This window comes from Colias croceus, chromosome 21, assembly GCF_905220415.1.
Source record: "Colias croceus chromosome 21, ilColCroc2.1".
In the NCBI taxonomy this organism is placed as follows: domain Eukaryota; kingdom Metazoa; phylum Arthropoda; class Insecta; order Lepidoptera; family Pieridae; genus Colias; species Colias croceus.
This window is the reverse complement of record NC_059557.1, coordinates 2,417,595-2,444,244: the sequence shown is the minus strand read 5'-3', so window position 1 is coordinate 2,444,244 and position 26,650 is coordinate 2,417,595. Positions and strand designations below refer to the sequence as shown.

Genomic DNA, 26,650 nt, shown 5'->3' with positions numbered 1-26,650 from the left:
GTTTGATAATAAAGGATGTATATAATATTCAAGAACAGGTGGGTGTGCCCTTTATTCTGTTGTTATAACATTTCCAGCTTATCATAAATTGAAATATTCCCATTTAAATTAATAATATTGATTATTTCAACTCGAAACAACAATATTCCATACAATCATTAAGAAATAACAATTAGGAAATCAAATACACATAATTTCCTTCTGTGCCTATATACTGCTAAATACACTGAACATAAAAACGTTAATCTTTAAAAATGACAGGAGAGGATCTAACCTACAGCACCAAATCCAAAACACATAGAAGTAGGCTATACTTTTTATTCCGGTATCACAAATGACACACCGATCACCGATCCTGTAAATTATAGTTATAAATAACAGCCTACTACACCGTGTGTCATTACAATCGTGAAGAACTATCGACACCACCCCTCACTACCGCCAGGGCCAGCCCACTTTGTAAATTCGATTACTGTATTCACTTACCATATTGTTAGCTATTGTCCCATAGGACAACCGCCGCGTTAGTGTTGTGGTGACTTGTGGCCATCATGAATTAGGATATTGTTTAGGTAAGTCTAGTTTAAGGTAGAAAATTTACTTATTTGTACAAAAATCATTTAAAAATGTATTTTTTTCTTTTTTTTTAATTTTTGAAACAAGAAACAATAAAATTCTATCTGTTTTATGCTAAATACATAAGTTCAGTATTTTATCATCATAAGTTAATACAAACAATCTATTCTTATTTAAATACGATCAATAATATAAAGATAAGAAAAAATAGTTTTTCACTTGAACGTGGAAAACATTTTTCACATACCTACATCAGTCAAATAACACATACTAACAATACATTTATAATAAAACATCGATTATCGACTAACGATATTTTTATCTCGCTTTACCAAAGTTTCACCAGAAGTACTGTTTGAATGCCTTTATGACACTTCTTGGGTGTCAATTACCCGAAATGGTAGAAGTTTTGTATAGTTCTAAGAGAAGAATTTCTTACCAATACTTAGATAAAAGGTATGAGGCAGATACATTTCATATGTTATACGGATTGTCTTTATGTTTTTTTTATAATTTATCTAAAGATATAATCTAGACCTAGCACTTTCTTCGGTTTGAACGCGATAAAACGCTATTATATCCAGGTGGCAGTAACTTAGCTTATGATAAGATCTCTGGACGAGAATAGTCTCGATTCTCAGTACTTTATGTAATTGACAAATTGAACTTTCTGGAGCTGGTAGAACTTACATATTTATAAGAGCAAGAGATATAAAATCGTTTGATGATAATTTGATAATGATCGTCCTATTTCCCTATTTTGATTTGACTTCGGAGCCACAATCAAGATGGAACTCAGATAGATTTCCAGTACTTAATCCTTTTCTTTAAATAGCAGCTCTAAATGATGGACCTACTGTCCATTTCCTTCGGTGAGAGTTCGGCTATCCAATACAATACAGGATTGCCTCCAAAAGAACATACTATAGTGATACTGTCATAGCACATAATCCTATGATGATCACGTGCTCTGCTACGATCCTACACGTGGCTTTGCGGTGTCGGATTTTACTATAAGACTATGAGAAAGAAAAGAACGTGTGCTTCTATTTTAGTACTCACAAGTTGTATGGTGTTAGTATATTGTAGTGTACTAGATAGATTGCTGTCGTTACTGAAACTTTACGATCATTGAGGTATTTGAGATATGTATATAGTAAAATATAGTAACAAAAGTTTGGATGTATAATCAGATACCTGATTGTGCTCATCTTGTTAAAAATTTGTAGTAAGCAAATGTCCATTTATTGAGAAATCCTGAATACATCATATTATGCAATTAATATTTTCTGTTTCCATCTTACTTATCTGTTTTGGGAATAATGTTTGATGGTATTTAAATTTTTCAACACGAGTATTTTAGAAATTGTTTATATTCTGTTAATTCCATACGATAGTGGTAATTAGCAGAAACGGTATAAGAAGCTCTAAATTCACACTGCCTTATAAATATACGTGTTTTGTTTTAATCTTATTTGAGTCTTAACACACACAAATGCATTTTAAATATATTAACATATTCAGAGGCTCCTCAATGCAATAAATTATCTTATCGTTATAATAATGACTATATAACTTTGAAATATTAAGTTCGATGTTATAAAATTGTAGCAATAAAATAACCTATAGAACGATACCTAACCTATCTTTTGCGTGAAACTTAAGGTCATCGGTCAACATCTTGCCTTCGACACAGCCTCATATTCTCTCGTTTGTAATATTCATAGTAAATCCAAATAATGAATATTTTTAACGGATAAAAGACAATTCGGACAAATTCGATTGTTTATCTACAGTCTACAATCGTGGTAATATAGTAAGTATCTATTATAGTCACAAATTACCATCAACTTCTACCCCCTAGTGACATATTGTAAAAATTAATACCAACATCACGTTCTGGACATAATAACTCGCCGTCTACAACCCGTTATCCAATTTACGCATAATCTCTACGTAAGGTCAACAATACTTACTGTATTTACCCTGACACAATAACCTTAGTACTAACCGATTGCAATTATAGCATTGTGGAACTTACGATTACGAATGCCACGTGGAAGCCAGAAATGGAAATGAGCTGAGATCTAGTCTTTGGAGTGGAGCCGTCTGTGATAATTGGTATGGTTTTTGTCTGGAGTCTCTGTAAAACGCTAATAGTCTTTGGACTATTTTGTGTAAATTCGAGTCTACATTTTGGTCAGATCTATAATCTTTGGTGTGGAGTGTGATATCTGTTTTTGTCTGGAGCCTGTGCAAAACGGTAATAATGTCCGTGCACTATACTGTATAGTCTATTCTATATTTAGGAGAGCTTTTAGTCACTGTAATGTGAAGTCATACCTCTGGTATAGGTTTTAGTCCGGAACCTCTGTAGTAGTGTATCTGTGAAGGCATATTCCTTCCTATAATTTTTTAGGCTACAGCTTCAAGTTCTCTTGTTCTTGCTATAACTGAATCTACGTGTGATTTTGAATCTGTATAGGTACCTGTACGTGTCCGTGGACTATTTATTGACCGCTGTAGCCTTTAAGCTACAGCTTGTTGCATAATCTCGTAGGTAGGTATATGTTCTACTGTTCATGGTTGATTCTTTGGTCTGCAGCATAGCGATAATATGTGAAGTAATTGTATTATTGTCTCGTGCAGCTTCTGAGTATTTAAATGTGTAATTTCATAACATTGTTACGTCAGTGACGCGAGCTCAAGATTTTTCTCCTACCAAAAAAGGATGAACAACAGCAATTTTAAATTCAATAATAAATAATCTTATAAGACTCATTTCCAACAACTGAGCCAATTATAGAACCATTTCTAAAGTGCAATATATACAGAGTGTCCCACTGTTGGTATACGTAACTACGTAAAAAATACTTATAAAATTCCAGACGCATCTTTTTTTCAAATAGATGAATTCTAAAGGACAAAATGCTCATATTAGAGAAGCGGTATATTCCGGCTGCGCGAAGTTAGAGAAGAAAACATGGTTTTTCAGGAAAAATTTACCAAACAATTTTTGATATTCATTTCATTTCCTATTCATTTCATTTCCTATTCATTACAATCAAACAAACAAACAAACAAAGTTTTCCTCTTTATAATATTAGTGTAGATAATGAAAACGGGAATCGTGTATTTCTCTGTCAGTCTATCAATATCCATTTTATTTTAACTTGTGTTGCGGACGGCGATTACATAGACGACGGCGTTGCCGAGCTACAGGCAACGGGGAGCGCGCCTATGTAATGCGCGCTATACCCTCTGGTGCGGACGGCAACTACAGGGACGACGGCGGCGCCGAGCGACGGGCAACGGGAGCGCGCCTATGTGATGCGCGCTATACCCAGCGAAAACGGCACCGGGCCGCAGTAGTGGGGTCGAGTGGGCGGGGCGTATTGTGCCCTTACGCTCATGTTACTCATCGTACCCACCGTTAGTTTTAAGTAGGATAGAAATGTACTTAAGCTGTAAGATTTGTAAATATTGTATGGTACTACCGAATAAATCACCTTGGAAATCGTTGCGAGTTTTAATCAACAAGTGGGAACCTCTGCGCCTCACCCTATACAACAACATACAGTCCACTGACCGGGGCTATAATTAATAGTGCCTGGTCCATCGACGCGCCGGATTTTGTTGAAGCAAACTTCACTGCGAAGACGACGTGCTTATTAAGAAGAAAGAAGATAATACGCCGAGCTACGAACGTTGCGTATCTTCAGTCTTAAGCACAAGACGCTCAGCCGAACGACGACTGCGCTGCGTGTCTACGAGGCTGATTTATCTAACGCGGTTTACCGTGGCTGTGTGTTAGCCCACCTAACGGTGCCAAACGGGCGCACACAGTTAACGCCGCAAGGCGGGAGTGACTGTTCGAACGCAGTCACCAGTTCGCATCCAACGCGACTGTACAGTTCGACTTCGCCGGTAAGGCGCGAGATCGTGTGAGGGCCGGACTGTAGGCACGCTGACGGGGCAAGGTGTTCCTCCTTGTCCTCGAGCAACCTCACGCACTTGCGTCCTCTGCTGGGTAGTTCCTTCCTACCTCATCCACCTTTTCCATTCTCACGGTGAGCGAACACTGTTGCTACAGCACCTCGCCGTGGGCTGTTAGGGCTGCTAGGGACGTTAGGGACGTTAGGGAAGATGATGACCCGCAACCGACCGAAGAAGACAGACGAGGCGGATGCAGCGGCCGTTACACATACAAGACCGCCCGCATCACCGTCTGAGCTACGAGAAACGACGACGACAGCACCCGCAGAAACGGAAACGCGAGTAGACGACACTCAGTCACAGGCCTCAGTCAGAACGACGAGATCTGTGAGATCGCGACTGAAGGAAGCACAAGCAGAGGCAGGAAGCAAGCTACTAGCGCTCGAAAAGAAAATGATAGCGCTCGAAAAAGAACAAATACTAAAAGAAATGGAAGCGAACATTGCGAGAATTGCTGACGACGCTAGCGTTGTTGACAGAACGGACGCGCTACCGATAGAGTCAACCGATAGAGTACAAGACTGGCTCAAAAGACACAGCCAAGAAGCGACCGCTATGCCACAAAGACACGGTGACGCCCCCTTTCCAACACGGGGGGAGTCATCGCGACAAGTCGCGTGGACTAAAGAGACGGTCGGGCAACGTAGAGATGAGTCACCCGTCGTAGAACACGACACAACGAAAGTCGGAACACCGAGAGCAAGATCCCGAGATCGCGGGATAGAAAAGCTAACTGAAGTCTTTGAGGAGCTGACGAGACAAAGGCCGCCTCCAAGACAAGGCTTCGATTTACCTCAGTTCAATGGAAACGTAACAGAATGGCTGTACTTCAAGGCCGCGTACGAGGACACGACGCGACTGTACAAATATACAAACATTGAAAATCTAGCCAGGTTACGTGCTTGTTTAACGGGAGCCGCACGCGACACTGTTGCGGTTCTATTAAGCACAACGAACGATCCTGAGCTAATAATGAGAACGCTTAACCAATGCTATGGTCGACCCGAAATAATTATCGACCGTGCAATGGATGAGATCAAGAAGCTGCCGCGACCCGGCACGACGGCTGTAGAACTTAACCAATTCGCCGTGAAAGTACAAAATATAGCTTGGCTGTTAAACAGCATAGAGGATAGAAGCTACGTTAATAGTACGATGCTCGTCAGAGAAATATTAAATAAACTGAGCCTGCACTATCAAGCACGGTGGACGGACTACGGTCAAGCACATGGCACGACATATGAGCCCATATTTCTCACATTGTCGAATTATCTCATCAAAGAAGCGGATCTACAACTTACATACAACTACAGTAAGAAGACAGAGACAACAACAGTTGAAAAAAGAGAGAGTCGACCGCTACGCCGCGCGAACATTTATGCGACTAATAACGATGATAAAAAGATAAGTTGCTTATGTTGCGGGCGCGAGCATGAAACACCAAAGTGCAAAGAATTTGCAAATATGTCGCTAAGTCAACGTTGGGAACGAATGAAGAAGGCGCGAGCCTGTTTTCAATGCATTGTTAGCACGCACCTGCGATCCCGGTGCAAGCATAAAAGGTGCGACATAGACGGGTGCGATAAACCGCATCACCCGATGTTACATGAAGAAAAAATAGCGATCGAAGAGAAACCGACTGAAGTTGTACTCTCGACTACTATTAACAGCAACAACCAAGCTGTTTTATTAAAAGTATGTCCGGTGTACATAAAATCGGATGGTGAAAAGCAAATCAAAACTTATGCTTTATTAGACGAGGGATCAACAATATCATTGATCGACGAAGACCTCGCACGAGAGCTTGAATTAGACGGACCTACGCAACCCCTACGAATAAGCGGGGTGGGGGCGTCAAGCGACATCATGAACAGTAGATCGGTGCAAATTAAGATAAGCCGACAAAACAATGGAGCGTCACGCGCGATCCGTGTGCGAACAATGACAAACCTAGCAATAGGTGGACAAACAATAAGCGCGAACACGCTGAAATACGATCATTTAAAAGGATTGCCTTTGAAAGACGTCATCGGTAAAGTCAAACCGAAGTTGTTAATCGGGTCCGATAACTGGGACTTGATTATATCAAGAAAGCTGAGAACCGGCAAACGTGGCGAACCTGTAGCGTCACTCACACGACTAGGGTGGGTCATACACGGCACCACACCCAAAACAACATTAAGTCGTGAAAATGTGTTACACACGTATGAAAACGACGATGACTGCGTTAGTAACAAATCATTGGAAAAACTAATGAAGAAAAGCTACGAAATCGACGCACTCGGTATAAAAGTAACACAAAGAAAATCGAGTGTCGACGAGCGCGCTATACGCATATTTGAAGAAACAGCACGTCGCATTAACGGACGTTTTGAAGTAGGCCTGCCATGGCGAACCGACAAACCTACGCTACCGTTAAACTATGAGATGGCTAGAAAAAGGTTAAAATCCATTGAGAACAAAATGGACCGATGCGAAGAATTCAAACATGCATACACGGCGGAGATTCAAAATCTCATTAACAAGGGATACGCCGCACCGGTAACAAACGATGACTTACCGGCGACTACTACGTGGTATCTCCCGCACTTCGCAGTCGTTAACCCAAACAAGCCGGGAAAACTCAGAGTGGTGTTCGACGCGGCCGCAAGAGATAAGGGCGTCTGCTTAAATGACGAGCTGCTAGACGGCCCCGACTTACTTCAGTCACTGCCGGGAATACTCTACAAATATAGAGAAAATGAAGTCGCAGTGACGGCCGACGTTAAAGAAATGTTTCTTCAAATTAAGATTAGAAAACAAGATCAAGGCGCGCAGCTTTTCCTTTGGCGAGGCGATGATAGAACGAGCCCTCCGAAAACGTTTAAAATGACTTCAATGATATTTGGAGCTCGTAGTTCGCCATTCATCGCACACAGCGTTAGAAACAAGAACGCTGAAGATTTCCGATTATCGCATCCGCTAGCATATGAAGCGATAACGAAAAATCATTATATGGATGACTTCGTCGATAGCTTCAGGACCGAAGACGAAGCTATACAAACAATCAAGGAGGTCATACATGTGCACGCCCACGCTAGCTTCACATTAGCTGGGTGGAGTAGTAATCGCGACACGGTGATACAACACACGCCGTTCGACCTGCGAACACGGGCGACCGCGAGTCTAGTGGCCACTAACCACGATATGAATAAGACATTGGGAATGGTATGGATCCCGCGAGAAGATAGACTTTCCTTTAACACATGTCTAGCGAGGATTCACACCGATGTGAAAGAGCGCCGTCGACCTCCTTCAAAGAGGGAAGCGCTAGGAACGGTGATGTCAATCTTCGACCCGCTGGGACTCATAAGTTATTATACAATCACGGCCAAAATAATACTTCAAAATTTATGGAGGCTGAAGCTTGATTGGGACGAGCCCATACCGGCAGAAGACTACGCTAACTTCGATGACTGGCTGAAACGATTAAATGACATCACCAAGCTGCGAATACCACGATGGTACGGCAATACGGGGGGAGTTAAAGTCGAACTTCATGTTTTCTGCGACGCCTCCGAGCAAGCGTACGCAAGCGCCGCCTACTGGCGCTCCGAAGAGCCGAACGGAAACGTACGCATAGCGCTAATATCTGGTAAAGCGCGAGTAGCGCCGTTGAAAACACAAAGCATTCCAAGACTCGAGCTGCAGGCCGCACTAATTGGCGTACGTCTTGCGTCCACTATACTAAAGGAGCATAGACTAGCCGTGGCGAGTCACACATATTGGACGGACTCAACAACCGTATTGCAGTGGATACGAAACGATAAAGCTCGTCACACTCCATTCGTGGCGAACAGGCTGGGTGAAATAGCTGAATTAACGAAGATAAATCAATGGCGGTGGGTGCCTACCGCCGACAATGTGGCGGACGACGCGACTCGTATCAATAACGAAGAAAAGAACGAGAACGACCGTTGGTTCACCGGCCCCGCTTTCCTACGCGAACCGAGGGAATCATGGCCCGAACAAGCACCGTGGCTAGAAGTGGCGGCTGTTGAACATCACACAGCCACAGAACGAGCCGACATACGACAGAGCGTACCGGATGTAACACGCTTTTCAAAATACGAGCGTTACATACGAGCGATCGCCTATGTGCTTATGTTTATAAATCGAGCGAAGAAAATCAAGACGACGCTCGACGCTAATTTGCTAGAAGAAGCCGAACGCTTAGCAATAAAAGCTTCACAACACGACAAGTTTGAAGAAGATATAGAAAGATTGACGAACAAAAAGTCAATATGTCGAAGCAGCAGATTAGCCAAACTTGATCCCGTGCTTGACGAACACGGCCTCCTGCGACTGAACGGCCGCTTGAAGCACGCAGCCATACCGAACGTATGCAAGTGTCCCGTCATATTGGACGGCGGTCATCGCTTCACAAGACTATTAGTGCGAAGAGAACATGAAAGAGCGCTGCACGCGAACAATGAGCGTGTGGTTAACGACCTACGGCAGCGATATTGGATATTGCGAGTCAGACCGACAGTTAAGGCCGTAGCGAAGGAATGCTCGACATGTCGTATAAAGAAGGCCACGCCCACTATGCCGAACTTCGGTGACCTACCTGCGGAGCGGACCGAGGCATTCGTGCGACCATTCACGAATTGCGGACTCGACTATTTCGGTCCAATGACGATCACAATAGGACGCCGAAGAGAGAAGCGCTGGGGGGCTCTATTTACTTGCCTTTCAACACGGGCTGTACACATAGAGTTAGTCGGCACTCTCACTACGGATTCGGCAATAATGGCGATGCGACGTATGGCAGCGCGACGTGGGTGGCCGCGAGTTATGTACTCAGACAACGCAACTAATTTCCGCGGCGCCGATACTGAGTTACGTCGAGCCATTGAAGTATGGGAAAGTGAACTTAAAGACTATGGCCTACAACAGCGAATGAACTGGAAATAGGGTAAACGCAGCTATCAACGACCCATCGAAAATCTGAAGGTATTACCGACCTATAAAAGTAATTCGAAATTTAAACGTTTTCAGAACTATTCTAGCTATAGGTAGGCAAAGTTATACACGAATGTATTACTTGAGCATCGTATACTTTAACGTTAGAGTGAGTAACTGAGCAAAAAAGAGTTAAAATGCGTAAGTTGCTGCGGGGTAGCGTGGAAGCAGGACGTGTCGTACTGTTCCGTTGTTCCTTCGGGTAAGTACTGTGAGTATCTTTTTAAGACATTTACAAACAAATGACATCTATACTTTAATTTATATTACTAAATGTCAATGCATTTAAGTGTCAACTTTTCATTTCTTACAACATTTTATTAATAAAAAGTAATTTGAAACGATAAAACTTAAAATTAAAATGGGACGGTGTTAGCTTCACCAGTTTAAGCCGCGGCAGGTATCAACGACCCGTAAGTCGGCAATGGCAGCAACGTAACTTTTTGTTTTATTTTCTTTTATGTTATTATATCACACTAACACAAGTGGTTTTATGGACCAGTTTAAATCTAAGCTATGAGTCTTCATAAAAATCTATTAGCGACTAAACTTTTTTGTCTAGTGTTGTGTCTTTTAGCGTTGTCAATTTATACAAAGTTATGATATTTTCGAGGATCCCTATCGAATAGTTACAGAAGTAAATCATTGTTTTTTTTTTGTTTAAACAATATGCATTTGTTCATATTTTGTATGACATTAATCAATTATAATCTTTTTTATAGTCTGATGATCAAATGAATTAAAATAACCATTTTTTTATGGGTCGGTAATACAATTTAGGTTTATACTTACATACTTTAATACCGACCCATGTGGGTCGGCAATAGCAACTATAGGAAGCTATTACCGATCGAATATAGATTGTTTAGTTTCTCATCTACAAATTCAAATTCAAATTGCTTTATTTGCAGAATGTAGAATAAAGATGTTTGTATATACAGATAATATTGATCCTTAAACATTCTGCTCGTAATTGAGCGTGCAAATATATTTTTATTACTTTTATGACATAATACGTGCCTATTAAAAATTATATTTTTAGGTTAAATTTAAAAAATTAAAAAAAAATTATATTTTTAGGTTTTTAGGTTAAATTAACATAAAACATATAATTAGGTATATTTTTTCCAGAAATATGGAGCCACGAAAGCGGCGAAAAGTATTCAGTAAAACACAACTCGCCGAAGCAATCAATCAAATAGCATAACGAAATATCCTAGAGTTTGAAATCCTTAATTTAATATATGTACATATATTAATAGTATTATGTTGATTAATTTAAAAGTTTATAATTGTTTAGTTCATTACTAAAAAGTACTCATTTGTTTTATTAAAAATAACTACAATTAAAAAATACGAATATATTTGCATTTTTATTTCATTTTATTAAGATCGGTAATCATCATCATCACTAGCTTCTATACATTCCATTGCTGGAAAAAGGCTTCCTCTCACATACGATCGGGAATAGCTGCATAAAAATCGTTAATAGCTTCACAGCCGTTTTTATGGGTCGGTAATAGCAACAATCGACTAAGTCACATTGTAAATTATTTTTTACAAGATAATCCTTTATTAGAATGTATTTGCTTCAATAAATACATTTTTTATACATAACACTAGCATATAAAATGAAATTATAAATCTTTAGAAGAACCAGTATACTTAAAAAATATGGTTGATTTTGAAATTGCCTTAGAGGGGTCGTTAATACCTGCGTTTACCTTACATCACTCCCGGCGCACCACATCAAGGCGGCGCGTGGGAGAGACTTATTCGTTCTGTAAAGACTTCGCTTCTCGCCGTACTTTTCCAAAAAGAACCGCACGAAGAGATATTAATTACGCTGTTAGCGGAGGTTGAGCACACGATCAATGCTCGACCGCTAACACACGTGCCGGTGACACCAGAGGACCCGGAGGCACTCACTCCGAACCATTTTCTGTTGGGTGGCCCTTCCGACATGCCATTAGTAGGCGCATGTGAACATATAACAAAAAGAACATGGAAGAAAGCTCAAGCGCTAGCGAACGAGTTTTGGCGGCGGTGGGTACGCGAGTACTTACCTACACTCAACCCACGCGGCCACCTGCGACGAAGCGAGCAAGAGCTAAAGGTCGGCGATATTGTCATTGTTGCCGACGCTGCGCTTCCAAGAAATGTATGGCCACGAGGACGAATTATGAAAATATTTCCCGGACCTGATGGGGAAGTCAGAAGCGTCATCGTGGAAACAAGAGGACACCTGTTAAAGCGACCGGTAACAAAGGTCGTCGTCCTTCCCGTTGAAGAGGCTGCGTCCCGAGGACTTCACCGGGGGGAGGCTGTTGCGGACGGCGATTACATAGACGACGGCGTTGCCGAGCTACAGGCAACGGGGAGCGCGCCTATGTAATGCGCGCTATACCCTCTGGTGCGGACGGCAACTACAGGGACGACGGCGGCGCCGAGCGACGGGCAACGGGAGCGCGCCTATGTGATGCGCGCTATACCCAGCGAAAACGGCACCGGGCCGCAGTAGTGGGGTCGAGTGGGCGGGGCGTATTGTGCCCTTACGCTCATGTTACTCATCGTACCCACCGTTAGTTTTAAGTAGGATAGAAATGTACTTAAGCTGTAAGATTTGTAAATATTGTATGGTACTACCGAATAAATCACCTTGGAAATCGCTGCGAGTTTTAATCAACAAGTGGGAACCTCTGCGCCTCACCCTATACAACAACATACAGTCCACTGACCGGGGCTATAATTAATAACTTGTTAGTACAATCTAGACTAGATTGTACTAACAAGTTGATTCCACATAAAAGAGAAGCAATCTGTAAAACAGATGAGAACAGCTCTATAGTCTATGCTATGCGAATACATTTTACTTTTTACCCAACTGCGTCGGTAGAAAGGTTTTTTATTCAGAAATATTATGATTGCATAAATCTTGCACTTTAGGTACTTGTATTATAAAGAGTAAATACAACGCGACTACATTCTCTTTACTCTACTACACTACTTTTTACTTTTACTTTACTTCTATACTTCTAATATTATAAACATTGAGTAAAACTTAAGGTCATTTTCATATTAACCATATAATTTTTGTTGTACCTACCTGTGTATGACGTATTAACTAATATGACAAAAATGTAGACTACAATCTTATGCTATGAATAGTTCAGTCACCTGCAAAATTTACATTAGAGCTAAAACGTAACCATAAAACTTTCTTCATCATAGGTACTATTACTTACACATTAGCACACATTCATCAATACATTTGACTGATTTATCTAAATGGAACTTAAAATATAAATAAACCGTAGCATAAACAATAGATTAAGAGCTATCTATCCGAGACAGCTATCAGCACATGGCGTTCCCTTTGATCTAGCAGCGGCTATTAATTTGTTTACACGTGAGATAATCCTGCTTCATACGAATTTGGACCGTGCGAGTTATAGCGATTTTAATTGAACTGAATCTAGTTACTAATTTTTCCAGTAAGCAATCTGTACTGGACTAGATCGCTTGACTGGAATAATGTAAACCGGGCATTACACTGAAGATATTTTGTGTGTCGATAACAAAGTGATAAAATGACAATTGAAAACTCATGATGGAACTAAGCTTCTTAATTTTATATACCATGAAAATCTGCGGCATCGTTGTCGTCATGGCTCATGCAGGCGCATCATGAGGTTTATATTGAAAATTTGAAAGTTTATGAAGACAAATAATGTCATCGACATCGAAGCGTATAATTCAAGATCAACGCTGTACAAAAAATGCAAAACTTTTTTATTTCAAATAAGTAACAATATAATTTAGGTAGATTGATACATTCTACGACTAAAATAGTGAAGTTTCTTATCTTTATATTTATTCCGTATTATTAGTTAAGATCTTTTCCAAGATTTCCCTAATATTTTTTTTGAAATGAAACTTCCTTAAGCGCATTGAGAGTAAAATTTCACGTAATGGAGTAAGGCAACAATTTTTATATCTTTGAATCTTGCCAAAGAAGTTTCACTTCTGTTACGTGTGCTCGGCACACACGGTCTTTTATGATACTATTATGACTCGACACTAAATACGCTTGCACTGGGTAACGCCCTTACTTGCACCATTCCCATACGTTATTATTTAAACCAAGTCTATAGACTTACAGCATTACTAAATTTATATTAAAAGGAAATAAACACTTCCTTTGATATTTACATGAAGAAAAAACAATAATTACTTACATGTAAATTGAATTTAAACGGATACTATTTTATTTTCTACGCACATATTTTAATAAGATTACTACAATGAATAGATCATAAGGATTTAATAATAATAAATCAAAACTCATTTCCACTTGTATGGAAAATTATTTCGTATTCTCTTCGACTTTACAGTACTTTCAGCGGACGGAAAAATATACAAAAGAACTGCACACTGCACTGCACTAAAAAAAAATAAGTAAAAATCATTTATTTGTTTCATAACAAAGTGTAGTTTAACTTTTTACTTTCCCTCACCGTCAAGACGTTCAGTGACCACAATGTCAAAATGTTGCTGTTTCTGAATCTATACATAACTAGCGGTCCGCCCCGGCTTCGCCCGTGGTACATACATATCTAATATATATTATAAAGGCGAAAGTTTGTATGGATGTATGGATGTTTGTTACTCTTTCACGTAAAAACTACTGAACCGATTACAATGAAATTTAGCACACATAATATAGAGGGTAACTTGGATTAACACATAGGATAGTTTTTTCCCGGAAATCCCACGGGAACGGGAACAATGCGGGTTTTCCTTTGCAAACACGGGCGATGCCGCGGGCGGAAATCTAGTTTCGCAATAAAAGGTAGCCTATGTTCTTTCTCAGGGTCTAAAGATTGTCTGTGCCAAATTTCATCAAAATCGGTTGAGAGGTTTAAGAAAGAAAGAGGGAAAGCGTAACAGACAGACAGACAGAGTTACTTTCGCATTTGAGGTATAATATTATATTAAGTAGGGATGTAGTAAAAGATGAGATTTAAATACCTATATTTAAAATTATTTCGCGTATATTGAAATATAGGAAGACAATAAAAGGAATGTATAATTGTGGTATGTGAAATTGTGTATTGTGTGCTGTACCTACTGATGTAAATTCATGGTTAAATGCTGTAAATTCTACTTATAAATGTACTTAGCCAACTGATACTGAACTTATGATATATAATGTATTTAGATATAAGTTACATATTATGTAATATCGACATGATTTTAAAAAGAGCAACTATGGAGTTTCTTGCCGGTTCTTCTCCATAGAAGCTTCTTTCCGAATCGGTGGTAAATGTTAAAAATAATTATGTAATGACGATTCGAAAGTGCTACTAAATAGTAGTCTAATTGAATAAATGAATGTTTGAGTTTGAGTTTGATGAATTATGAGTCTAAGCTCGAAAGCATAAAATTGCAGAGTTGATGATAACAAAAATAAAATATACTGCTAAACATAAATCAAGCCAAATCAAACTGGGCTGTCAAAACATTAAAAATGCTCTCGATCGTGAGTCATTAAATGCCAATATATCAGAAATAGCATCATTCTATCAGTTTCAAGAGCTTTTTATGAGAAGTGCGCGCGCGCAGTCAATACTCTATAAATTTTATTAACTCTTTTATAAGATTTATTGTTTATTTTGTTCTTTTAACACTATTTACGGAGTGTTTATTGTTTTTTGTGCGAAGTGAAACTTTAACCATTTTTTACAAAATGAGGCGACGCAAAAGAGTAAAAGGCAAGCGTATTCGAATACGATTTGATATGAATGATTCGGTGAGTCTTATTTTCAATTTAATTGAAAAAAAAAACTAATAAAAATATCACATAAATGTATAATATAGGAAAAATGATAAATTATTTTAACAAATAAATTAGGTACTTACTGAACATGATTTTCGGGTTGATGAGAAAATAAATTAAAACGAATAGGTAACAATTTTTTCGCGATTGTAAGTTTCATAAATATCCCCATAGAAGTACTTCCTCTTAAAAAAATCCATATTCATATGTATGCTTTGTGATATTTAATATTTAAGTACCTCAATAAGTTAATACTAAGAAAAACTCAGACTTACTTCAGAATCAATGGAAGAATGTCGTTTTATTGTGTTTAATATCGCTTCTATTACGACTCGACTGTATACAAAAAAAAAACATACACAATAAATCATTCAAGATTACACTGTCCAAAAATCCACACATCGTATAGAATGCGTAAGAATAAACATGTCAGATTTCCTTTTTTATACAGCTCTATTTTTCATCATTTTAACGCATTATGAGCATCTTCATAGCAGAGGTTTATACCATATTGTGTGTATTTCCTTCAGTTGTAATAATGTTTTAATATTTTCAATAATATTGCAAATATAACATTCAGTTTTAATTTTTATTTACTGTTAATTAATAACTCATTGGGTACATTGTATCACTTAAGAAAGAAAATAAAATAATAATTTCGATAAACTTTCTTCATAACTACTATCAATTCTTAGGTTCCATAATTTTTACTTATAATTTATTAAATTACTGACCATAAGGCATCAGAAACGACTGTTACAATGTAGGTAGAAACAAAATTGGAAAATATTGAGGTAAACCTTGCTTATTATGATCTATTCTTCAAGATATGCTCCTTTATACGTATAGTTTATTTCACTAAAAGTACTGAGACATAACTTATAAGATACATAAAAATTTTCTTTTAGTAAATAAAAATGTATATGGTATTAACAAGAAGAGTAAATCATAGACATAGTTTTTTTAAAGTTTAAACTACGCATTTATGTTGTCTACAATTTAAATTAAGTCTATTAACTTTTCACAAAAACTAAAACATATTTACACATTGAATATAGTTAATAGTTAAGCTACGATTATTTCAATTTATTTCTACAAAAATTATGACACACCTAGCAGTAAGTTTATAAAAATACAACAAGAAAAGTCGGGGTATTTTGCTTGTCTAAAACAATTATATTTACATACCATTCTGTCCCCACTTGTCACAATTGACATCAAAATAACACCTTTCGCAGTAATGATTCACCCTTCGTATTGTGCCCACATTTCTTTATAAAATTATTATAATAAACTAGCTTTCCACCCGCGGCATCGCCCGCGCAGTCAAAGAAAAACCCGCATAGTTCCCGTTCCCGTGGGATTTCCGGGATAAAACCTATCCTATGTCCTTTCTCGGGTATCAAAATATCTCTGTACCAAATTTCATGCAAATTGGTTCAGTAGTTAAGGCGTGATTGAGTAACAGACAGACAGACGGACAGAGTTACTTTCGCATTTATAATATTAGTATGGATTATTGGACTAACTTGTGTGTGAATATTCTAGTACATGTTATAAATATATGGTTTGTATACCTATTTGATATGACTCCCTCTCGTGTGATACCCTATTGCCAATATGTATACGAAACCTTTTTAATTTTTATTTTGTATTTTTGTATTTCTAACCTCTGTAGTTATACAAAGTATAAATAAATATATGAATTAAATAAAATATATGGAGATAAAAATAATATTCGAATTCGTCGACAGAATAAATTCAGATTTAATTTCATAATTTTATTTGGGCGTAAAATATAATATATTAATTTATGCACTTACTGATTGAGCTATGTTAGCATAATATGAATAATATAATCGGAAGCAATTCAAATAAAATAAACATACAATTTGCGTCCATTTTACACTAGTTTGAGTCAAAATTACATTATAGTATAGCTGTTAATTCTTTCTGTTACTACTAACTTCAACTGCAAAATGAAATTTGTTAAAATGGATACCATAATAAATAATCCCTAAAAATTGTTTTAACAAATAAAACGTCTTACTTCTTTAACTATTGAATAAGAGCATATTGCGCTCTTAATTGAAACATATTCTCCCGCATTACTTATTTTTGTTTGCAACAGACAGATAGATTTCCAGACACACTTAAAATATTAGCATATTGATGCCCCTACTATAATGGATGCCTTGCTCTAGTCTTACTTACAACTAGACATCTAATTTAACATTATCCTACCACATTTAACGAAACTTGTCTTTCAGAACAAAATGAACCGCGGCTCGAAGGAAGAGTTGCTCGGCAGCTCGCAGGAGGCACTGCTGAACAGTCAGAACGACCTTCGGAATGTGTACGAGCGCCCACTCACGAGGGAGGAGAAGACCTTCCTTCTGAACGCTGATCGAGGTGACTACGCGACTGTTAAACGGTAAGGAACGTTCTCGAAGGTTCTGGAATGTTCTAGAAAGAAGTTTGAATTGTCTAGAGATTTATATATGGAAGTTGTTGTTTTAGAAATGTTTATAGCACAATGCTACATAAATCCTGTTCTTATTCATGTAATTGTGGTAAAAATTGTAACTAATAGTACCTATTATCTCAAGAACATAATTAAACTTAAATACACTGTAGTTAATTTGCTTCCCGAAAGAATTGAGGCATATTATAATACGACTTTTTTTCTGTTATGAGAGAAATAGATTATCAAATGTTACGAATATATATATAATATATCTAAGGAATTATATGTTAGATTTATGACAACCTACAAAGCACGGTTTTGAAGCCTCCTATTCTTTTGCAATATTATTTCTAAGTATAGAAATTAATAACAAAAACCTCCAAACTCACTGATGCATTGAACTGTTTAACAAACTTCAATTCAATCAGAAGCCACGAAATATTTGAAATAAAACTATATTATAAAGTTGGGTTCGTCGAAAGAATCACTATAAACATAATCTCGTTTGTCAGCACGTGTGCGCTTGTCGCGTTCGTTTATATGTCACGGTTATTACTAGGTAATGCTGAGTTTATCCGGATATATGTGTACGATTTGATTGACTTTGGATTAAATGAATTAGGTTACTTTGATATACATTTTACGCAGAGGCGATGAAAATCTGGAGAGACTGATAGTGGTTGGGAACACGGAGGGAAAAAGATCGCGTGGTCGTTCACCAACACGATGGACAGACCGAATCAAAAACTCATCTGCCACTAATTTTTACACGGTCGTAAGAGACGCCACGGACAGAAACCGGTGGAGGCAAATCATCCGCTTCAGATGCAACCCTGATGCTGACCACGATCCTCAGACATGAGGGACCGACAAGAGAGAGAGAGAGATATACATTTTATTAAAATTATTCTTTTACAAAGCGCTACAAAATTGCGCAAACTGTAGGTTCTACGATCACTAAACCACTATTGCTAAAGCAAAATAAATGATTATTGTTATCTTACCATTTTCATTAATCTTTTTAAAATCTTTGACTATCACCGATCATAAGACACCTCTTAAATAAAATCTATATACGCTATGAAGCTGCCAAATAATTATACTCTTAGATACTATAGGTATGTAAATACACACAAAATGCATGAATGCCTTTTTTGCGCAGTCTGGTAAAACTGCTTATAATTTGCGTACTTTCGAAAAGAATGACCTAAATATTTTGAAAGTACAGGATATTTCGTGATAATTTTAAAAACTTAATGGGAGTAATATTGAAGCAAAATTGTGATGGTAAAAACCGTTTATAAACCAATTAAAATAACAACTGCTATTAGCTGTAAGCAGCTAAAACTGTAAGATATCGTAAATAAAAAGATTTTTTAATGTTGGCTGCAAAACCTATTTTGCAGCCAATTAATATCCTAATATTCATCACCGTATTTTGATGCTCTTCTAAGTTATTTCTATGTTAATAAAAATACTAATTAATAGGTACTAACTTTATTCATAACTAAATTACTTTTAGGGCATGATGACATAATAATATGTATATTTTAATCTCTTCCAATTTAATAGATAATATTGACATTGATTTCTATATGGCTCGCGCCAAGAAGCTTAATATCCTGCTTATCGCGCAATATGACATAAATCTCTACTGTATTTAAATGTAATAAACAAGGTTGACATAACTTCGTCTCCAAATTCTAATGTACCATACATCCTACCTCCTTAAATACGCATAGTTTCCTACCCTCCCAATTGAATAGATACACTTGTGACTTGACATGAATCTTCACACATAGATAAGCATGACTTTAATATCAAAATGTTCCAGGCTAATAGACCAATATGCATCGAAGCCAGACGTGCTCGACATCAACTGTGTGGACCCTCTCAACCGGTCAGCTCTTATTGCCGCTATAGAAAATGAAAACATTGAACTTATACGACTCTTTCTCGAAGCTGGCATCAAAGTTAAGGTAACGTAAATTAATAGATTACTAGAGTTACTAGATTATTAAATAAAAAAAATGTGTGCGTGTACTAGTGTACCTACGGAAGAAGTGAAACTTCTTTATGACCTTATTTTTCAAAAAATAATTTACTATATGCAACTTTACAGAAATACGTCGAATCACGCGTGGTAGGAATAAGAAAAAGATTTTTTACCTACGCCTTTGCTGATTATAAAATAGAAAACTTAGCGGAGGAGTTTTTTGATAAATTAAAAAGATATTTTTTTAAACATCGGAAAACCACACAGACTTAGCACCTCTCTAAGAATTGTAATTGCGGTTAAAATGTAGGTATAAAACAATGATCTATTCAAGCTGAACGTTTTCGATGAAAATGCGAAACAATAAAATAAGGACTTTCAATACGTATTCCTGAGGGAAATCACAAGTGTATAGTTTTCAGTAGAATGTATATTTTCATAAATGACATCTTTATATTCAAACTCCGAATCTCAATAGACGCAAATAAGATTTGTATGGCCCGGTGTGCTCAAAAATATTGAAATATGGCCATTCTGAGACTAAACTGTTATTTTATAGAACTCTGTTCATAGTTCATACCATAAAACACCTTGGTATAGTGGTTAGCCAGATAATTGCAAGGGAAAATTGCCGTTATTTGTAGGCTCTGAGTAATTTGGATGAATTATAAATAAATATATTTTAGATCGCAAATTAACATTTAGAACTAAGTTAAGAACAAAAATAACATCTTCTAAACACAAACATGCAATGCAACGCAAACGCAATTTAAAATAGGATTGCTTGTTGATTGATTTACTTTTATTCAACTTTTATTCGTAAAATATAAAAATACAATAAAAACTGCAGTGTTCAAAAACTTTCTGAACAATTATAATTGGATAATATTAATAAAAATTAGATAGTAATTAGCATCATAATTATGTCATCAACTCTTAACATCGAATACGGAAGAACACATAAAATTGCAGTAGGTACCTTTATCTAATGTAAACATTAAAATACATTAGCCACATGTTTTAAGCAATTGACAGTAGAGAAGCAGTATAAAATGTCGTTAAACCTCAAGGCCGTCTGGATTAAATGCAAAACAAAGTAAATTAGATCGATTATCGGCTATATCCAAATTGATTGGAATGTTCTATAATGTTATACCTAGCTAAATGATATGGACTTTAGTCCGATATTGTTTTTGAAAGTACCTTTTTGATATTAGATGTATATATATGTATATTTAATATAATATAGTAGATAGTAATTTATAACCACCATAAAAATAAAATGTCAGGACTTTATTTCCTTGAATGCAGTTATATTCACCGTATAATATACTTTACCTATCAAAAATAGAATTACCCCAATGCTATTAACCTATTTTTAGATTGCATCCTCCTCATGTTACATCATTATTTCACATCCCTGCACATATTAAATTATAAAACGCACCTTAGCTAAGCACGTTGCTAATAACACGATTAGCTCGTCAGAAAAAATGAAAATTAGTCTCAAGAATTTTACGTGAGCATAAAATATTGAGAAAATAACGTTAGGACTGTGCAGCACACCTTAACACAATTATTAGATGCTCCAGGCACCAATAAAAACGTTAGTGCATCATGTGCTGGATGTCTAGAAGTTTTAAGTTATATGTAAATTGTAATTAGTTTGACCGATGTGTTCTAAGGACGTATATATATAAATTATGTCAAAATAGTGCATGATCAATGATCATAGGTACCTAGTTCGGATGTAAAAACTGATAGAAAGGTATTCTATGAAAAAGATCCAAGTCGATTTGTGTATGAATTATTTATTATGTTCAATCAATATTGGTCTTATAGAAAATAATCAAGTGCTAAAATATCCTAAATCTCTCGTCAAATCGTAATTCGATTTCTTACTATCTTAAAAAAAGCAAATCTAACAATTACATATATATATATCATTATTCGCTAAACGATGAAAAATTAAAGTTCGCTTCAGAAGAGCTATAAAACGTTCGTTTAACATACTTGAAATTAATTTAATATCTTTATCATGTTGCTTTTAAATATATTAGGAAATGCTTGTATTCTCTAAAGAATTAAAATGCAATATGCTTTGCATTTACGAGTCCGTGTAGAGTCGGCAACGTCAACATTGTATTTAAATATAATACAAAGTTCAATGACTCTGTACTAAAACTTTATTATAGCTGCTAAAATATGTACATAAATATTTTTTTTTTCTGTCAGTTAGTATTCTCTTAAACAATATTTTTGAAGGATATTATTTTCATTAGTAATTAGGTAGGTACAATTGATGATAATATGTAGGTACCTACCTAATGTTCATTTTGAGAAAACACTTCGTTAAAAATGAATATTTTTCGCTATTCTACGTATCAACATAATATTACGTAAATTCTTTTTATGTACCAAGCGTAGTAGAGTGAGTTATAAGTATCAATTTTTTATGTCCAAAAATCTTAATTTATTTGCCATCGCTGCTGACTTTACTAGGTCCAGTCGAATGCAGAAATCAACACTTAGTTAATTAGTAATTGTAGCTGCGGTCACGCCACAATGATAATGGGAATTGTAATGTGAACATGGGACTGTCTAGTCCCTTAAATTACTGTTTATTAAAATACCATACATGTAGACGTAATTAATTACATTAAGGTGTATTTGATTGTATATGAGTATGATTAATAACTTTTTAAGAGCAATTTTACTCTACGGTGAAGGATTTTAATTTTATATGGAATTGTGTTTAGTTACAGTAAATATCACATTGCCATAATATTATGAACATTTGAATTACGTAAAGAAATCGTTACCTTGTTTGTAACATTTAACTCAAACTAAACTTATCAAAATAGTTTTAATAGAAGAAAATGGCAGTAACAAACTATGACGACATTGGAGCCTTCAAGAAGAGCCAAATTTAATGCTATCAAAAAGCTGGCAAAGCACCTAAAACATCCGTGTTGTTTTTGAATTTATTCCTCTTATTATTATACTTGCTCTTCCTTAGAAATAAAACTATTAACCAGAATCATTTGTTCAGGATGCACTACTTCATGCCATCAAAGAAGAATACGTGGAGGCTGTGGAGATGCTGCTGCAGTGGGAGGAGGAGCATCACGTTGCTGGAGAACCCTATGTAAGCAAACTTTATTTGTGTAATATTCTTAAACTGGAGCTTTTTGATGGTTTGAGTTTCAGAACTGTATCGAATTGAAAGTGAATATTATAAGACTTGCTAAAAATTGAGAAATACTTTTCTAAATAAACTACTAGACTACAGTTTCGCCTCTTTATGTTATTTCTATATTCTACAACTAGGAAAATATTTACGTTACTTCCATATTCCATAGTCTTTCCATATTATCTATCTAAGTAAATCTTTCCGTATAATAAAGTTATGATATGTTTTACTTATAAATGTAAGAATTTAAATACTAACAATATTTTTAAAATGCACCCAGGATATTCATAAAAATAGATAAAACCTACCTATGACTAATAATTGCCTTACTTTATACTTAACTACGTTAGTTCCTAGAATGTTCATAAATTAAGAATAAAACTATTATCAGTAATTTTATTGCTAGAACTCTAAAGTTTCTATTTGAAATACAGTTATGGATAATAAGTTACAGCTTTTCGATTTATCTCCTATTGTAGTAGGTATTAAAAGTAGTAACTATTAAAATTTTAAATTCTTACGAAACAAAACAACCCGGTTGAGTAGGGTGTGCACTGTGCAGCTATTCATAAAAATAGTACCTAATGTTCTGTCATTTAATTTCTAGTTCTATTTAATGATACAATCACACATTGAATAACGAATTTTTTTTAGTCTGGTATTATTTTAAAAGGCTATCTGAAACTGTGATATGGCCGCCCAAATGTATAAAATATACAACTGTTAACTCAAACTCAAACTCAAACATTTATTTATTCAATTAGACTACTATTTAGTAGCACTTTCGAATCGTCATTACATAATTATTTTAACATTTACCACCGATTCGGAAAGCAGTGATCTATGGAGAAGAATCGGCAAGAAACTCCATAGTTGCTCTTTTAAAATCATGTCGATATTACATAATATGTAACTTATATCTAAATACATAATATTATATCATAATATACAAAGAACTGTCCTGTGGTTTTTACGCGACAACCCTCCATGGGTTTTTATCGTCCATATATTCCTGAATACTGTAGTACGCTCTCTGAACTAGTACATTTTTTATATAAGTTTTAAATTTAGAACTACTAAACTCTCTAATATTATGAGGAATTCTATTGTAAAAGCGTATACCTTGACCCATAAATGAATTTTTAACTTTAGCTAATCGGAAAAATGGCATTTCAATTCTATTTCTGTTCCTTGTGCCATAACAGTGTCTATCTCCTACTCTTGTGTGTAAGTCGGCGTTTTTGTGTACATGCAAAATATTATTAAATATATACTGTGATGGTAGAGTAAGTATACCAGTATTCTTAAAGAGATCTCTTAGTGAGTCCCGAGCACGTAAATTATATATAGAGCGAATGGCTCTTTTCTGTAAGATAAATATAGTTTCAATATCTGCTGCCCTGCCCCATAGTAGAATTCCATAGGACATAATACTATGAAAGTAGCTGAAATAAACCAATCTAGCTGTATCTTCATCGGTGAGATGCCTTACCTTTCGGACTGCATATGCTGCTGAACTGAGCTTACCTGCAGCGGTGTTGACATGGGCTCCCCACTGTAGTTTCTCGTCCAATGTTAACCCAAGAAATACAGTCGATTCTGTAGGGTGTAATACCTCCCCGTTCAAGGTAATATTTCTGCTCAACTTTTTAACGTTAGGTAGTAAAAATTCAACACAAGTTGTTTTTTTGGCATTTAATAATAAATTATTAGCAGTAAACCAGTCGGATATGTGTAAAAGAGTACTGTTCACTTCGTCAACATTTGGGTCATGCCTATCCACATTGAATATTAATGAGGTATCATCTGCAAACAGAACTATTTCACACCTATCCTGTAAATAATAAGGTAGATCATTGATATATACCAAGAACAAGAAGGGTCCTAAAATAGATCCTTGTGGAACACCAATGTTAATTGACGCACCGCTAGAACGTTCTCCATTAACAACTACAGTTTGTATCCTATCATGAAGGTATGAGGCTATGAGGTTCTGAGCTTGTCCTTTAATCCCATAGTGATTAAGTTTACGCAATAAAGTACAATGTTCAACGCAGTCAAATGCCTTGGAGAGGTCACAAAATATCCCCAAAGCATTTTTTGAGTTTTCCCATGCCTTATATATATGTGTTAGTAGTGCAACTCCAGCATCTGTGGTTGAGCGCCCCTTTGAGAAACCAAACTGTTTGGTGTGCAGCAAATCATTAGAAGCAAAGTGACTAGTCAATTGGTTTAATATTAACTTTTCGAAAACTTTACTTAATGTTGGTAAAATCGAGATAGGTCTATAGTTGTTACAGTCTTCTTGATCACCTTTTTTAAATAGAGGTATAACTTTACTAAGCTTTAGTAAATTAGGAAATGTACCATAGTCACAACACTTATTAAATATGAAAGCTAAATTGTTTGCAATATTTTCTATTATATTATTAACTAAATTTACGGACATTCCCCAAAGATCACAAGTATTTTTTAAATTAAGTGTCTTAAATGCTGTAACAATATCATTAGCAGTTACGTGACGCAATTCAAATAATGTACTGCACCCCGCAACATGGTCCCTCAAAAAGGTCTCTGCAAGTATTGAAGACGAATTTAAATTATTAGTAATGCTAGCAGGGACACTACTAAAGAAATCTTCAAAAGCAAGCGCAACATCAGCATTTTTGTCAATAACCATGCCATTATTTACAAGTTTTATGGTATTACTTGATTTGCTTTTACCCATTTCACCATTAATAATAGACCAAACTGTTTTAACTTTATTATCCGAGTCGCGTATTTTATCCCTGATATACAAACGCTTCGCAGTAAAACAAACAATTTTAAAAGTTTTTGAGTAATTTCTAACATAACTAAGAAAAGATGGATCTTTATTATATTGCTTCATACCATATAACTCATAAAGAACAATCCTACACCTATGTATGCTAGGTGTCGCCCATTTACTAAATGGTAAATCCTTGGTAATATTTAAAGATTTAACTTTAAATATTTTTTCAAATTCACTATGAACTAAATTAAAAAGATTTTTAAACATTTCACAAGGATTATTATGACAGGATTGATCATTCAGTACGGGCAGGTTTTTATTAATATTATCTCTAAATTTATTAATGCCTTTTTTAGTTATAGGCCTAACATTAGTTCTTTTAAATTCAGGTAAGCAATCCCATTCAAAAACTACTTTCTGGCCACAGTGATCCGAAGTGAGTGTATTGAGAATATTTTTCTCTAAACAGATGCAGTCGCAGTATATATTATCAATACAGGTTGCAGAAGTAGGTGTAATTCGTGTGGGTTCATTAAAAAGTTTATACAGGTTAAATGACTGAAACAAATTAACAATTCGTGTTGCCGTTTGTGTTTGTAAAGTGTTAGACTATTATTTTACTTTATCCAAGTGTAACTGAATGTAAATCCTCCAGAGTTGGGAATCAGTAGACCCCTCATCAGCGACCTTCACGTCAGACATAACGCCGCTGATCCTGGCTGCGCACAGGAACCACTACGAGATCCTGAAGCTGCTGCTGGACAGGGGCGCCACGCTGCCCGTGCCTCACGACGTCAAGTAGGTAC

General features: G+C 36.2%; 2 protein-coding genes across 2 annotated transcripts in view; both read left to right on the top strand.

The window, feature by feature from the left end:
- Nucleotides 1-509: 509 nt before the first annotated feature.
- LOC123701261 (transient receptor potential protein) overlaps nucleotides 510-26,650 on the top strand; it is a 40,402-nt gene continuing 14,261 nt past the window's right edge. The window contains exons 1-5 of the mRNA XM_045648679.1: nucleotides 510-572; nucleotides 17,686-17,849; nucleotides 19,717-19,861; nucleotides 22,931-23,026; nucleotides 26,500-26,642. Of these exons, the coding sequence (XP_045504635.1) occupies nucleotides 17,692-17,849; nucleotides 19,717-19,861; nucleotides 22,931-23,026; nucleotides 26,500-26,642 (542 nt within the window). The 5' untranslated portion in view covers nucleotides 510-572; nucleotides 17,686-17,691. The remainder of the gene's footprint in view (nucleotides 573-17,685; nucleotides 17,850-19,716; nucleotides 19,862-22,930; nucleotides 23,027-26,499; nucleotides 26,643-26,650) is intronic.
- On the top strand, nucleotides 4,723-9,528 carry LOC123701547. The gene has a single exon (XM_045649051.1). It carries the CDS (start codon nucleotides 4,723-4,725, stop codon nucleotides 9,526-9,528), a length of 4,806 nt encoding a protein of 1,601 aa, XP_045505007.1.